Source organism: Scleropages formosus, chromosome 22 (assembly GCF_900964775.1).
Source record: "Scleropages formosus chromosome 22, fSclFor1.1, whole genome shotgun sequence".
In the NCBI taxonomy this organism is placed as follows: Eukaryota; Metazoa; Chordata; class Actinopteri; order Osteoglossiformes; family Osteoglossidae; genus Scleropages; species Scleropages formosus.
Window position 1 is genome coordinate 16,052,435 of NC_041827.1, and position 16,097 is coordinate 16,068,531.

General features: G+C 42.9%; 1 protein-coding gene and 1 non-coding gene across 2 annotated transcripts in view; one reads left to right on the forward strand and one right to left on the reverse strand.

Annotated features, from left to right (window-relative positions):
• The first annotated feature begins 1,283 nt into the window (after positions 1–1,283).
• Positions 1,284–16,097, forward strand: part of angpt4 (angiopoietin 4) — a 35,477-nt gene continuing 20,663 nt past the window's right edge. Inside the window, exon 1 of the mRNA XM_029247825.1 lies at positions 1,284–1,627. Within this exon, the coding sequence (XP_029103658.1) occupies positions 1,325–1,627 (303 nt within the window). The 5' untranslated portion in view covers positions 1,284–1,324. The remainder of the gene's footprint in view (positions 1,628–16,097) is intronic.
• On the reverse strand, positions 7,849–7,920 carry trnac-gca (transfer RNA cysteine (anticodon GCA)). Its single transcript has one exon. It is a non-coding gene; the product is annotated as a tRNA-Cys (tRNA).

Here is a 16,097-nt window from a genome sequence, read left to right on the forward strand (position 1 = left end):
GTATAAATAAAATGTCATATGTCACTTTCTGGAATAAGATGATCACAGCATTACATCTTCCCTCCCACACCACCCCTTTAACTCAGTTCAAGATGTTCAGAAGGGGTATCAGTTGGGTATAATTCCATGCAAGACTCCAAGCGAAAGGCAAGTCCCTTGTTTGCGCGAGGGCTTCCACTCCCAATGTGAAAAAATGTAATCCTAACAAAGTGCATTGCAGAAAAAGTGTACGTAACAGAAACAATTCAGGAGTTCAAGTGCAGGGCATATCCATCCAAAGACAGCTGTATTGTAGAAGTTCAGTCATGGAACACAGCACGTGACATTAGCCACCAAAAGCCATGAGCATATCGGCTGTGAAACAGAGCAAACAGCAAACTTGGCCGGTTCCACACACTGGGTTCCCGCTGAAAGAGTAAATAACTGACAAGTGAAATAAATTCAAAAATACACCACGGAGTTACTTTATCACTGAAAACAAAATACCTTAATGTTATATTACCTTAAAATGCCTTGGGGACATTTATATCCATGCAGGTCTCTTACTTTTCTTGAGCCGGTGCTCCACTGACCCCCTACTGTGACTACAGGTTTTGACTTTTGGCACCAACTTTGTGTGTAAGGATCAGTGTATTGTGTGCATAAAGTACAATTTCTGGAGCTCCAAAAAACATGTCAGCCATGTCATCAAAGATTGGGAATACAACTTTGCTGATTCCTGTGTAACCAGCAATTTACTTCATAGAAAACCATTAGCTCTGCTTAAATGGATGAGCTTATTCATAAATACTGTCTTGTCAAAAGAGAGGGGGAAATGAAGCCAAATTGTGTCTCCAGAGGAGAGACAAGTAAGTGAGGGCCAGGAGACAGGGTGCGTAGACCTCCCTCTGCTCTCCCCTCCTCCCACCCACCCCCCAGATAAGGGGCAGAGCCATATCACTCTGGTCATTTCTGAAACTCGACCCACTGGAGTGGAATAGGAGGGTAAGTCCTTCTTTCTCCGGTTTTTTTTTTTGGTGGAGGAGTGGGACTCTCTCAGAGAAGCTCCCACTCTCTGGTTGTGCTCAGGTCAGCGTTGGTGACTGTTCTCGCATGCGGTGTGCAGGACGGGTGGAGGGTTCAGAGGACGCAGGAGGGGCAAAGGGGACCAAAGCTTTGTGACGGAAAGGGAAGTGAAAGACGGGCTTTAGTTAGAGAAGAAGCGTTCCCACACAAAGCAATGCAGAGCATGGTGATCGAGTGACAGCTGCAGCGTAGACCTCTTGGTGCAGGTGCAGGTGCGGGAGTGGCTGGGGGGGTGGGGGGGGCGCACACGGGCAGTACCATGAGGCTTGCCGTGCTCGGACTGGGCCTTCTCGTGGCGGGAGTCACCGCCGGCGCAGGTGGGGGCAGCGGGGGCCAGCGGCGAGGCGGCGAGGGGAGGAGGAGACTGCATCGCGTCCAGCACGGCCAGTGCAGCTACACCTTCATCCTGCCCGAGATGGAGAGCTGCCGGCCTGCCGCCGACCAGTATGGCAACGTTAACGCAGCGCAGAGGGATGCGCCGCCGGCCGAGGGCGAATGGTCGGCCCAGAAACTGCAGCATCTGGAGATGGCAATGGAGAACAACACGCAGTGGCTACAGAAGGTAAGGTGCACATCTGTGGGAAAGGTAAAGCTGAAACAGCGATGTCTAAATGACCAAAATGTTAGCAATATAACTAATCCTTTCTGAGATTAAAAATTAGTGAGAATTGCAGTGAACTAGTTATGTCAAACTTATTGCAACGACCAATAAATCCTGATAGATTCATTCCATAACCATAAACATGGGTTTTATACTGCAGCAGGCCAACTGCACTTTCTCAGCAGAGCAATAATAATAATAATTTTTCATTTGTCTGAAATTTTTCATAGCAATTTTTCATATTTCCATTTATGAGAGTCTATTTCAAAGGAATATTTTAAAAAATATAGAATTAATAATTATGGTTTAGTTTGCATCAAAGCTGCACAGTCACCGCATGAAAAGTAAGGCTCAGGAAGGAAGAACTTCATGCAAGTGGTCTAGTGGTTAGAGTTGCATTTCGTCTCAGAGTGCTCACACTGGAATCCTACCTCCTGTGGCACCGTTGAGCAAGGTAATTACCCTTACTTGCGTCAGTAAAAATGACCCTGCTCTATAAATGGGTAAATTGTTGTAAACTGCTTTGAAGAAAAGTATCAGCTCAGCAAAGAGATGTAAATATAGGGTGTTAAATAAATTATGTCTGTGTGTAAGGAGTGTGTCATGGTGTCTGCTACTCCTTGACCCCCCAAGTACTCAAATGTGGCTAGTGATGTGGGTGGAGTATAAATCCCAGGAATGTTGCACCTTAATAGGGTCTAAGGAGACTGACCAGTGACCCCAGGGGTCAACGAGAGTCAGAGCGTAGTGCAACAGCACATCAGAGAGCACATGTGTTTAGAGAGGGACAGCAGAACATGGGTCTGCCTGCCAGGGACACCAGCCCGCAGCAGGCTGTACAGCACTTTATTTACTTATGTACTTATTCTTACGTTGCCCACACCACCTCCCAAAAATGGAAAAGTTAACAACGTTCAGCTTTTCGTTCACTAATTGTTAGGATGTTTGGTGTGATACAGGTAAGTGACTTCAAATGAGGCTCTTGTTCACAGGCCATTGTGTGGCAGGGGGCAGAGGAACATTTCCTTTCATGTGGTGAGGTGCTCTTACCGTGGCATCCTGCAAGAATCACAAGCTGCAAGAAATCTCCATCAGTTCCTTGCATTCATTCACTTAAGATGGGAAGTAGGCATTGGGAGAATGCATAGGAAGCTGTTTGAAGTTCAGCTTCGTGTGATGGCCATAGACCAAAAATCCCTGTGGAAAAGAACTCCCCCACCATCAAAGACAAGGGTTTTAGAGATTGCATGTCCCATTTAGTCTGAGCTACGCTTGAACCCCAGGTAGCATTAACCAAAGTGTACATACGGAATTCTGGAAGACCCATCTTCATGGCCTTGACTGACGCTAATGTTTAAGAGCCCTTATTCATGCATTAATGAAAATACCTTTTCTTTGGAATACAAAGCATACATTATCTTGACAGGTGTAACCAATGATTATATTTTCAATTCAACACCACTCTACTGCTTAACAGTGTCAGGATTAGAGTGATTCTGCAAATTTTACACTAAATGTTTTTGGAAGAGTTTAGCTATTTCCTCAACTTTGTCGTCATTTCTTATATTCCTCATACATTCTTAGAAGTTCCATGTCTGTAGTGCACTTCTTTGTGATTCACTTGGATTTTTAAGTATGTCACAATCTGCTGGCGTCGGCAGTGTCTGATCAGTTTCTATTAGACGTCATGCACTCAATTTCCAAAGCTGAGGGATTTTTCTGAATGGTGAGGCGATGAAGCGTTTGTGAATGCCCGTGTTTCCACTACCGTTCTGACTGACCGCTCAGGCTCAGCACGAAACTGCCCGAAACCAAAAAATATTTGCCCCCACCTGTTAGAAGCTCATCAAAGGATAGAGATGGAAATTAAAAAAAAAAAAAAACACTGCGGAGTTTCAGCCTCCTCCATATACTGAATGATGCTTCCAGAACTTTCATCCTGCCTCTGCCTTTGGAATAGCTCAGGCCTTGATGTGCGCTATCAGGACAGAAGCCTCCCGCAATCACGGCGAGTGCCTCTGAGATTAATAGATTTTTGACTTGTGGTGCCGCACTCTCCGAACATCTGGCTTCCATTAATCAGCCCTGTTTCTCAGAAGTTGGATTCTCTTGTGAGACGTCATCGGCATGTGGCCACTTGGTGAGCCAGTCGTCTGGGCCCTGCGCTTCCACTGCAAGCCAGCATGTGTAACACAATCAGATTCCTATCAATAAGAGCTCTCTGAACAGAGGGCTATCTAGCAATATCCGGATCCCCTCAGTCAAGCAAAGCACGTTTGAAGATTTCGCATACTAGCTGCTATTATTGATCACTTAGATACAGCGAGTGTTTGCTGCAAAGTGAAAAAAGCTGCATTAACTAGATCTGCTCTCTGTGAAACATGCAGCTGCAGTAAACATCATGCATGCAACAGTGGAGTCATTGCAGAGGCAATGAAACCACTCTGTGTTTGATAGTTTGTGGTAGTCCGTCTGCTTTGCAATGTGATCTAGATGATTGGAAATATTTCATATACTACTGCAGTATATAGAATTAACATCAACAAAAACTGAATGTGTGGTTTTGAGGAAGCTTTACAAAGATGTTTTTAGTTTCCAGCATTCTTTCTAGTGGCAACATCATTTCTGAACGTGTTTAGTACGAAGGTTAGGATATAAGAGGTACTGCAAATGAAACAGGGGCCTGGGGGGTTTTAAAAGACTGTTTATGTGAGCTGTGACTTTGCCACTGTTATATGAAGGTGCGCTATAATGGGAGTTATGGGAAAGCTGCTGTCAGCAGTTTCATTCTATTTTGTTTTCTTAATATTACAGCACAGAAAAATATACCCTCAAGTCATGCTTAATGAGTTGTGCCTTTTATGTTCTGCTTTCATTAGAAGTCAGCTTCACAGATTTGACTGAACGGTTCCAGAAACTGGGCTGTTTGCTCCTCAAACACAGGGTTTGCTTGATCCGATCTGCCTTGTTATGAAAAGATTTTAAAAGAGAGAGATTTCAAATGACACTCAAAAACATTTCTAGAAGCGAACACTTGTTTGAGGTTCAACACTAATATCGGAGCCCTTGAGGAACTGCAAGAATGCTGGGGATTTAGGATCTAAAAGATTAAAACCTCATCCAGTATTTACAGTGACTTCAGCCAGGCTTTCACCTCCGAGAAGTTAATTAACATCTTCGCTGAGATTCAAGCTAAGGCACTCTCCGTATAATCTATTTTTAGGCCGTCCTGCTTTGATTTCAAGCATTTCTGCGTTAAACAAAATATTTGAATTTGTTAGCAGCAAAATATTGTTGGAGACTAAACTGAAGAAACTAAATAAGCCACTGGGGAGTAGCTCTGCTCCAATCAGGGATTCCCGAGGGAAGGGCCAGGAACAGGAAAGGCCGTGGAGCGTGAGCACCAGTAGCTCGTCCCCACTGGTAATGAAGCAGGAGGGCAAGGGGGAAACCTCAGGATTCCAAGTTCTCACAGCATCAAACTCCATCTGTGTCACGAGAAACCTTCAAAAAGAAAAAAAACTACCAAAAGGGAACATGGCGATAAGAGGTCTCATCAGACCTTTTTAACTTGGGGGGGGGCAGTGGTGCTGGAGCTGTTAGGACGATTGACTTTCAAGCTGAAGGTTCCATAAAAGTACAATTCATTGTAAAGTTGATTACCTAATATTGTAAACCGCCTTGGGCAAAAACCATCAGCTAAATAAAGGTTATTCATAATAACTTCATCGTGTACCTCCTCCTATGTCCTGTGTTTTTATCTTCTGATCCCACAAAGAAAAGCATAAACTTTTCTCAGATTTTCAGTGATTCAGCTCATAAAGTATTTCCAGCAGCAAAGATGATGAACTGGCAAGAAAAGGGCTGTAATTAATCACCCAAAAATTAAGAAAAAAATCAAGAGGCAGTGAAAAGTATTTAATGGTGTGAAATCCACAAAAGTGCGTTGTCAGTACCTGTGGCTGCCAAAAAACTGAAAGCTCAACGACTTCCTACGAGTAACAAATGTAAATATTGTACGGCTGTGTCACGAGATGACATGGAATTCCAGGCTCCTGGTAAAACCCAAACTGCTTCACCACCCTAACCCTAACCGTAGCCTTAGGGCAGCTCAGTGCTTTTTCAAAATAAAGGTTGGCAAAGTCTTTCTTAAACAGAACATTTCCATCAGATGAGACCTGGAGAACAAGAAGTGCACTCCATTAGAGATACATCTTTTCAACAGTTCTTTTCTTAGACAATCTGAAATTTTAGAGAACATTAATTAACTTAGAGAACAAAACATTTCGTGTAAACTCCAGGCCAAATATTTTTATTGCTCCTGTAATTTGAAAACTGTAAAAGGCCCGCAATCGGTATTTTATGTTTTATGCTCCAATTTTTGGTGCTGTTGAAATGAAAGCTTCAACCAGCTGAACGCATTTTTGAAACACATTTTGAAAATCCCGTTGTGTTTTGAAATATGCACATTAATTCAAACAAACACTTTTGCAATGTTGAAAGAGCAAGAGGAAAACGGAATTGGCATCGCTTGCTGGCGGAGGCCTCCTGTGTCACGCTGGGGCCATGGCTGGGAGAAGTCATGCTCTCCACGTTGTCACATTGATGAATGAATCTCTGCGCAAAGGGTTGTCCTAATGCAGAGGATGCAGACCTTATTGGGTTAAATAAACATTTCAGCTGTGTTTATTCTTCGTAAGGAAGTATCTCAGAAAGCTCAAGAAGAAGGACAAAAAACATAGTACAGGCTACAACATGCTACATATATGAGGATTGCTAGAAATGATCATGGCAGTGTGATGAATGATTTGCCCCTGAAAAGATAATGGGACTAAAGAGTGGGCTTAAAAGCTTAATCAGTGAGATTTGAATATGAAAGATTAAAATTGCTGAATATCATTTTAGTCTTCTACAATCTCCTTTCCTCTGAGTTAGTATTGGAAAGTTGTTTGATGTGCATGTGTTCCGCAGTCTTCGTCCTTCGTCCTTTGAGTAAATTTAATTAAATTAAATGGATGAGTGTCCTACATGTGCACTGGCTGGCAAACGAATGAAAACTACCAGAACAGTATTTCAACTGAAAATTTTTTGCATTTGTAGCCGTCATACGTAAAACCCAACGTTAAATGTCAATTCGACATTTACATGTAAAATAAATACGATGAAAATGAAAATAAGCAAATACAATACACACACACACACACACACACACACACACACACATGTATATTAATTCAAAAACAACATTTGCTGTTCACAAACAACAGTGATTTTATGCAGTATATAATGATTACCGTCATTTTATGTTTGTTTATTTACCTCAGATTTTTCCCTGGTGTTTGGAGCTGTTCAGGTTAAGGACCTTGCTCAAAGAGACTACAGTAGGAGGGAGAATTAAAACCTAAGTGATTTAACTGCTATGCTTTAACTTCCACCCTGAAACGTAAAGGTGACACATATGGGAGAATGTCCATGGTATGGAAGAGGGAAAGGAAGATTTGGACCTGGGACCTCTTGACTTGCACTCAAAAGCTCTACCACTGAGCTATACTGCGTGAGATTTAGGCCCTCCCAAGGTCGTGTGACACATTTTGCGCCTGTTACAGCAGTAATATTTACACTATGATATAATATTTATATCATTCTGCAATGTTATCATTCAAGACACTTCACCCCTTTCTAACAAAAGGTCCCCTAAAAAAACACAAATATCACCTGGAAATGAAAGAACTACAAACAAGGACAGAGGGCACCAGGAACTGAACCTGAGACCTCTTGCTCTGCAGTCCAATGCTCCACTGAACTATACCTCCTAAAGTGCTGTGAAACATTTTCCTACTTTTACAGCTGAACTATAACTACTCCATTTATACCAATCTGCAATGTTTTCACTCAAGTTACCACACCTTTTCAATTAGGGGGCACCAGGATTTGAACCTGGGACCTCTTGAGCTGCAGTCAAATGCTATACCCCCAGATGCATAGATACTCTGGAGGTCCTGTGAAACATTTTCCTACTGTTACAGCTATAATATAACTTTTCCACTATTGTATTGTAGTTATATCAATCTGCAGTGTTACCATTCAAGATACTGCACCCTTTCTAACCAAAAGGTTTCCCACCAGACCACAGTAATGCCACCTGCAAAAACAGAAAGGAAGGGATCTAACAGACTACAATGAGGGAGCACCAGGATTTGAACCTGGGACCTCTTGATCTGCAGTCAAATGCTCTACCACTGAGCTATACCCCCCATTATAATGACTTCACTTAGGTTTTGTGAAGCATATTTCTTCATTTGGCACTAGAAAAAAAAGTGCCAGCGAAATATTTCTTTTTTTGCAAATTTCTGCAGTCAAATGCTCTACCCCATTGACAAAATACCTTTTGGCCCAACATTTTGCACAAAATTTTTCTACAGTTAGTGCTATAACATAACCTTTCAGTCATTATACTCTAGTTATATCATTCTGTTATGTTATCATTCAAGTTAGGTTACTGCACTCATTCTGACTGAAAGGTTTCCCACCAGAGTGCATTAATGTCACCTGCAAAAAGGTACACAGCAAAGAATTAGTCAGAGTATAATGAGGGGGCACCAGGAACCTCTTGATCTGCAGTCAAATGCTCTACCACTGAGCTATACCCCCAACACATACATTATGCCAACATCCTATGAAACTTTTTTCTACACTTACAGTTATACTATAATTTTTCCATCATTTCATTATACTGTAGCTAATCGTTCTGCAATGTTATCATTCAAGATACTGCATTCTTCCTAACCAAAAGGTTTTCCATCGGAGGTCCGCATTAGATAACACTAATGGCACCTACCAGTAAAAGAGAGGTTATTGTGATCATGGCAAAGGGGGCACCGCAATTTGAACAAGGACCTCTTAACCTGAACTCAGGTGTTCTCAAGAGTCTAAAACTCAGGCAATATGAAAATCAAACATCTCACAGAGCTCCTATACGGAACGTTATAGTTAAACTGCATTACAGAATAATCATACATAAACACAAATTTATGTGTAAATGCAGAAGAGGCTTTTTGAATCACATTAACAAATGGTAGGCGATGTCGCTTCATGCAGACATCAGCCGACGCTGGTCTTGTTGGCACTGCCTGCATCCCAAACATGCAGGCTGAGAAGCTGTCATCAGTGCACCACCTGCTGTAACACGGTAAATACAAAGCGCGGAGGGAAATATTACATTGCACTGAGGCCTGTGTTTAATAATAAATGGTGTTATGAAAGACATGAGCTACTGACACAGTGAAGGGAAAGCGGGGGATCTGTCACGCCTCTCACTTTAATTCGCTGGCTGAACTGGAACATTTGCAAGTGCTTCCGAGTTTAAATGTATACTAATGTTCGCTTAATCCTGTTCGTACGCAGACAAACCTGAGGAGCTTGTAAATCACACTTGGTTTAAAGGAGCGCGTCAGGGCCGTTGAATAAGATGGCTGAGAATGAAAAATACCCACCGTAGGACCACTTCCCTCTCTATCCAGCGGTTCTTCCTTTGTTCGGGGTTGTCTCTATAAGTCACTAGCAGTTTGTTTATTTTAGCACAGAGGAAGAATTCTCTCTGGCACTTTAAATAGCTGCACATTTCCTCTGGACAAAGTCAGCGGTCACACAAGTGTTGAGTCCTACAAGACATGACTTGGCAAGTAAGCAGCGTTTACTTGCAGCCGTAGTTTGTTGTTTTCTTTTCATGGTAATTAAATGCTGGAATCCACTTTAATCAAAAATGGTCATAACCTTTCATATAACTGGATGTCAGTGCTTTCGGATAAATGGTTCGTAATTAGGAGATTCTAATTTGTTTCGCTCCGACGTTCCTTTACTCTGCAAACATGACCTCTAACAAAGCTAAATGGCTGTAAATGTTACGGGACTGATGAGTTAGCTGTTTTAACGCAGGACTCCAAGACTGACAGAAGGACGGACGACCTCTCCCAAAGCTCGAAACAACGTGTCAGGAAATTTGGAAGCTTGTAACTGATGATGTCAAAACACAGAATTTGCATTATTTCCTCCCACGAAAGTTTGGATGAATGCACTTTGTATAAAAAGGGCATGGATATTAGTGGCAAAATTCATAGAACTGATTGTCTATGTCTGATGGAGTTCTTGATACGTCTTTTACATATGTGTTCACTTAAGAGAAAATTTATGTGTGTATTTCTATTATATATATACACACACACACACACACACACACAGAAAGAAAGGGTAGCGATGATGTAGCAGCTAATTTAATTAATAAACCATAGATGTTGAACTGTGACCTGTAACAACAAAATAATAAAAGCACGTGTTTTATAATCTATAAAAATATTATATCTATAGCAATATAAAAATTGAGTAATAACCAGTCGACTGAAAATGTGTGTGCGTATAAGTTAAATAAAATTTTTATATTAAAATGTAGCATGCCCCCAATCTTTACAGGCAAATTACACTCTGTATATTTCTGGTATTATATTTCACTGTCACTCCTCATATTCTTTTTAACCATTTGATCTGTCACCCGTTCCATGCAGATGACTAAATTGTCTACTAAAGGCACAGTGCAGCAGACTGAGACACATGGCTCTCACAGCAGGTGTGGTCAGCCTGGATTAGAGACTCAAGAACCTGGCAGGGAGTTAAAAACATACTGACTTTGAAGGACTGGCCCTGTGCTTTATGGATCAGTGCTGCTCCGAAGAAAATCTACTGTGACAGAAGCACTAACTGAAAGGGTCCTCCATTGTCTTACCATAAATTATTAATTTTGGAAATATCCATTAGGCTACTCAAATTTGTGGGAAAGCACACATGTCTGTAGATTTGTGTGTTGTGTGTGTGTACGTGTGTGTGTTTGTGTATAAACATGGCAGTCACTGAAAAGTTTGAAAACTGTCCATCCATAAATGGACATGTCTCTACTCTCAGAGACTTTTTGCTGTAGCAGACTGACTGAAGCCAAGTGCTTGGCGGCTGTGCGGTGCTCTGTATCCATTTTTAAAAATCCTGAGAAGATAAGTGCTCTGAACTTTATGGAGATTCCGAGATTATGTGACTTTGTAGAACCTGGAGCGACTCCAAGATGACCCCAGTCATGCAGTACATCCAGCCCAGAGGGATTCTTTCCCCATTTTCTGGACATGCACTAATGACTTCTGCAATGATGGCAGATCACATCCCTGCTGGACTGGCTTCTATTGGGCTTGACTGAATCTGCCACAAATATATAAAATAGGGGCGAATGAACAAATGTTGAAACCTGATTTTAGGAAAGAAAATGCTTTAATGTAGTTTTTTGACTGAATTAGTCATTTAAATCTTTCAGGTGTAAATTGAACTCGAATTAAGGTGAGTTCTCCAAGAAACACTGCATCTGAGAACCAGGGTTGGCCAACAGTGCATTGAAGAAATTCAGGTATGTTCAACCTGTAAAAGGTGTAAAACATCAATGCCATTGGTATGATGGACAAATCTTGAGGCTCAGAACCTCTCTTTCTCCACTCCTCATCTGCTGGTGATTTGGTCCTGCACTGGGCTGTGGTCTAATGCTGACCCATCGATCCCAGCAGCGGCAGGAGAGGTTCATCAGTTACATCATTTGTTTCTCCTTCTTGTTAATCACAGGCACATCCCATTGTTTCCATAAACACACTCAAACGAGAGACCACATGAACCTTCCCAGGGCTTCAAACCAGCAAATTGTGATGGTAGTCACATGGTGGAACTGGGGGGCTAAAACTCTTCAAAATCCCTTACAGAGCACTCTAAAGGTATCATTTTAGTCTACATTTGCCAGAAATTACATGGTCCAGTAACTTTGCATTTATTACTCCCACTGGACGTCTCTTTAAGCATAAAACAATTACCTGTTATTTGGAACCCATGTACATTTACATTTACATTTACATTTATTCATTTAGCAGATGCTTTTGCCCAAAGTGACGTACATCTCAGCGAAAATACAATTTGTGCATTACATTAAGAGAAAGAGACATAGCTGCAGACATGTGATTCTTAAGTAAACCTAGTCTGTAACTTTCCACTTGATGCACCGATGTTCATCGCTCGAGTAGGCGCGTAAAATGCAGGCTAGCTAAATCCTGATAAAATCCTACCAATTTTTTTTTTTAAAATTTTATTTTAGAATAAGGTACACAAACAAACAATCACATACAATGCCGGAGTAGCGGCTGTCTAAAGGCTTATCTGGGGATGATCATGAAGTTACGGTACAAGAAACATTTACACCATACAAGCTTGAGAGATCACAGACAAAGTGAGTCCGGAAAAGGTGAGTGTTCAGACCCTTCTTGAATGTAGACAGAGGTTCTGCAGTTCTGAGTGAGAGGGGAAGGTCATTCCACCACAACGGAGCCAGAACCGAGAACCTCTGAGCTTTACCTTTCGTGCACAGGACCACCAAGTGAGCAGAAGTAGATGAGCGAAGGGGTCTGGTTGGGGTGTAGCGGTTGATTAAGTCTTGTAAATAGCTGGGAGCAGTTCTATTGATGCATTTGTAGACAATAACCAGGGTCTTGATTTGATCAGCTATAGGAAGTCAGTGCAGAGAAGTGAGTAGAGGGGATACGTGGGAACGCTTTGACAAATCAAACACAACTCGTGCAGCAGCATTCTGTATCAGCTGCAGAGGTTTGATGCCAGTAGTGGGAAAGCCACACAGGAGAGAGTTGCAGTAGTCCAGACGGGATGTCATCATGGCCTGGACAAGTAGTTGGGCAGAGTCATTTGTGGGGTAGGGACGGATCCTAAGAATATTATGCATGATGTATCTGCAGGACCGGGTTGTGGCTTTGATGTGCTGAGAGAAAGACAGATTTGAGTGAATCGTCACTCCCAGACTATTAGCTGAGGAAGTAGGCAAAATCAGTGAGTCGTCCAGTTTGATCGATAGATCGTGAGAGGAGGACAGGCCAATGTAAGACAAAAATTAATGCTGTCATGGTGGTAGGAGATTATTGCAGCCATACCACTGATTTTCAGCAAAGCTAAGCTCAGCCCAAAATAAGAAATTGCGTTGCTTAGCATTAGCTATGCAAGAACAAACACACACCTGCATACCTCGATGTTAATATCTGCAATTTTTGGAAAAGGCGAAAGTTCGCATGAACATAAATTTTGCGTTGCAAGGTCTTGTGTTAATGCATTTCATTCTACCCGTGCTGTTTCATTTCTCTTTGTAAAAAAACAAAAAGGCCCAGTACCTTCCACTGTACAGTAGAAATTGTAAATTGAACAGTCTCAAGGAGATATGAAGCCAAGATCACTTAATAAATATGTCATTACCTCAAGGTCATGCTGTGCCACAGCCTATCGCAGATTTAAATCAGAAAAGGTTCTGCAGAGGCAAATTCCCCCATCTCCTTTGACAGGGCTGACACCTGTTTTAGATTGCCTTCAAATCACAATTCTTCTCTCAGTTTTCCACACATTAGCCAATGGAAGCCAACCACAACCAGCTGAGCGAAGGAGAGCCGTGTGTGAGAGTGATGTATTATTGCTACGGTCCATGACACAAAAGTCAAGAGGAATAGTAGGCACAGGGGAAGGTCGGTGAACAAATAAACACGTTGGTCTGAGGAAAACAGAGTCAGTTCCAGTTGTTGACTTTGCCCATCTGGTCCTTATTTCGCCTTGGATGAATGAAATGTTTGTCACGGCCCGAGTGAGGGGGTCTGGCAGCCTCTCTGACCCTCCCGAAGACCACAAAAGAGACGAAAGCTTGATGATCGATATCAGCATACATCAGCGGCCTTTTAATATCTAAGTTACGCAAAACTATAGAGAAATTCATCTGTAAGAATATTTGAAATAATTTTCCATTATGTTCATGACAGTATTGTTTTCCTCAGCTTTGTGGCAACAATTTATTATTATTATTATTATTATTATTATTATTATTATTATTATTTATAGAGCGCTCTTCTCACGCAGTGACACAGGGCGTTTTAACACAGGCATACAGCAAGAAAAACTGATACAAATTTAATACAATTTAAAGAATATGCTCTGTAAAATACATGGCAAACAAAGACAACATGTGTTGCTCACAACAGTGATCTGATGAAATGAGACTTTGCACGTGATGCAAATAATGAAGAGAGAACTGATCTACAGGGCTGCTGAGTCAAACCACTGTTTCATCAAGAAACCTGTTTTACCTGAGCTGCCGCCAAGGCTGGGCTAAGCAAAGCTGTCTCTCCAAGCCCATAAGTGCAGATGCTCAGCCAGACTCAGGCTAAGATAGCAGGGTCACCAAGCCACTGTCGTTTCTATAATGTTCGTGCTCTTGTACACACACTGTCTGACACTGCTTGTCCCGAGCAGGGTCGCAGCCTAACCCAGCAACACAGGGGAAGGCTGAAGGGGGAGGCTGAAGGGGGAGGGGACACACCCAGGATGGGACACCGGTCCATCACAAGGCACCCCAAGCAGGATTCAAACCCCAGACTCACCAGAGACCGGGACCCGGCAGAGACCGCTGCACCACTGCGTCGCCTCTAGAAGGTTCAGTTCAGTTCAATTTAAAAAGAGCTCTCTTCACACACACACTGACACAGAGCGCTGAGCAAAGAATCAGGACGTACAGCAGAAACAGATTATAGCAGTTGTAAAGAAAGCCTATAACAGAAAGGTTAGCTATACATGTGAATGAATAGGATTAAGAGAACAGCAAGAGGGGTGCGGTAATGCCGTGGGTTTGGCCGTGCCTGCTTTCTGGTGGGTCTGGGGTTTGAGCCCTCCTTGAGGTGCCTTGCAATGGACTGGTGTCCCATCCTGGGTGTGTCCCCTCCCCCTCCAGCCTTACACCCTGTGTTTCCGGGCTAGGCTCCTGCTTGCTGCGACCCCCACTCGGGACAAGGGTCTTCAGCAAGTGTGTGTGTGTGTGTGTGTGTGTGTGTGTGTGTGTGTGTGTGTGTGAACTATAGCAGCTAGAAAGTCTATTAGGTAAGCCACCTGCCAACTGAGAAATGGAAACCAAAAAGCTCCCCACCAAATGGCAAGGGGAAAAAAATAGACCTCTGGGGGGTCCAAGTGCCAATGGCTGCCCACCTCTTGTGGATATTCTAGATAGAAAAGGAAACCTAATGGGTACAGCTAAGACAAGGAAATCTATATAGCTGCTTATGACATTGCTCTGGTCACTAGAGGCTGATAAATCAGTGTCTAGGTGTGGGTATGCTGATGTTGTCCATCATGGCATACAGTCATCAGCTCCTGTCAGCATGAAGTCTTGGTGTCACTACTAGTCTCATTATATGTCGTTGGGGGTGCGGGCACAATACCGTACAGAGAACCGCAAACAAATCGCTCTCTTAACCTTGAGACACACCAACAGCAGTAGATACCGACCGTGGGACGAACTTTTACGTAATTGTCCGTTATCCAGGTTTTTAAAAATGGTCTTTATAGACATGCTGGAGTTAAAAGGTTTAAATGTTGCTTTATGAGTCATGCACAGTCAAATAATAGACACAAATAACACAGTCATATACTACTGATTGGGAATTTCAGCGAGGTTATCAAAGTAACTACTTTTTCCACTGTATAGCTTTTGCAGTGATGCTTCATAAATGCAGTGATTGCAAATATTTGCATCTAGGCACCTGCTTCTTGTTGGCAGTCATTAATAGTGGCCTCCTCTGACTCAGTTCTATTAGCAGAGGAGATCAGATTCCCTGCAGAGCTCCTCTCAGTGTCCCCCGGCAGGTTCCTGTGTAAAAGGTGTAAAACAAACAGACATACCCTCAGCACGTCCCATCATCCCTGTCAGCCGGGCCACTGCCACTGCTAATTTAACGTGACCGTAGGAAAACACCACGCTGGGAGCGAGAGCCGGCAGCTATTCCACGTGTGTGACGGGAGCTCTGCAGGACCTGGCAGGTCATCATGGTTGGGCGAGGGTGTTGCCAAACAGCCGCCATCACTTACAACCCCTTTGTTATGCTGTCAATTTACAGAGTAAATTAGAAAGTACTGTCTTTTGTCAAATGACTCCGGCTGACTCTGTGCCGCGAGACGAGGGAATTGGGCAGATCAGGGGTAAAAGTCAAAAGTACGGGTGGTCTGTGTAGAGCCCCCATGTCTCCTTTCCCCTCTGCAGAGGTGGTCATGATTACTATTAGTTAAACAGCTAGAAACTAGATTCTGAATGGTTTAAATCTGTTGCCCAATTCCACATTTCATATCTTATACCTGCAGGGGGTGCGGTGGCACAGCGGGCTTCCCTGGGTCCTGTTCTCTGGTGGGTCTGGGTCTCAAATCCTGCTTGGGGTGCCTTGTGATGGACTGGCATCCCGTCCTGGGTGCATCCCCTGTGCCCTGTGCTGCTGGGTTAGGCTCCAGCTTGCCGCAACCCCACCTGGGACAAGTGGCTTCAGCCAATGTG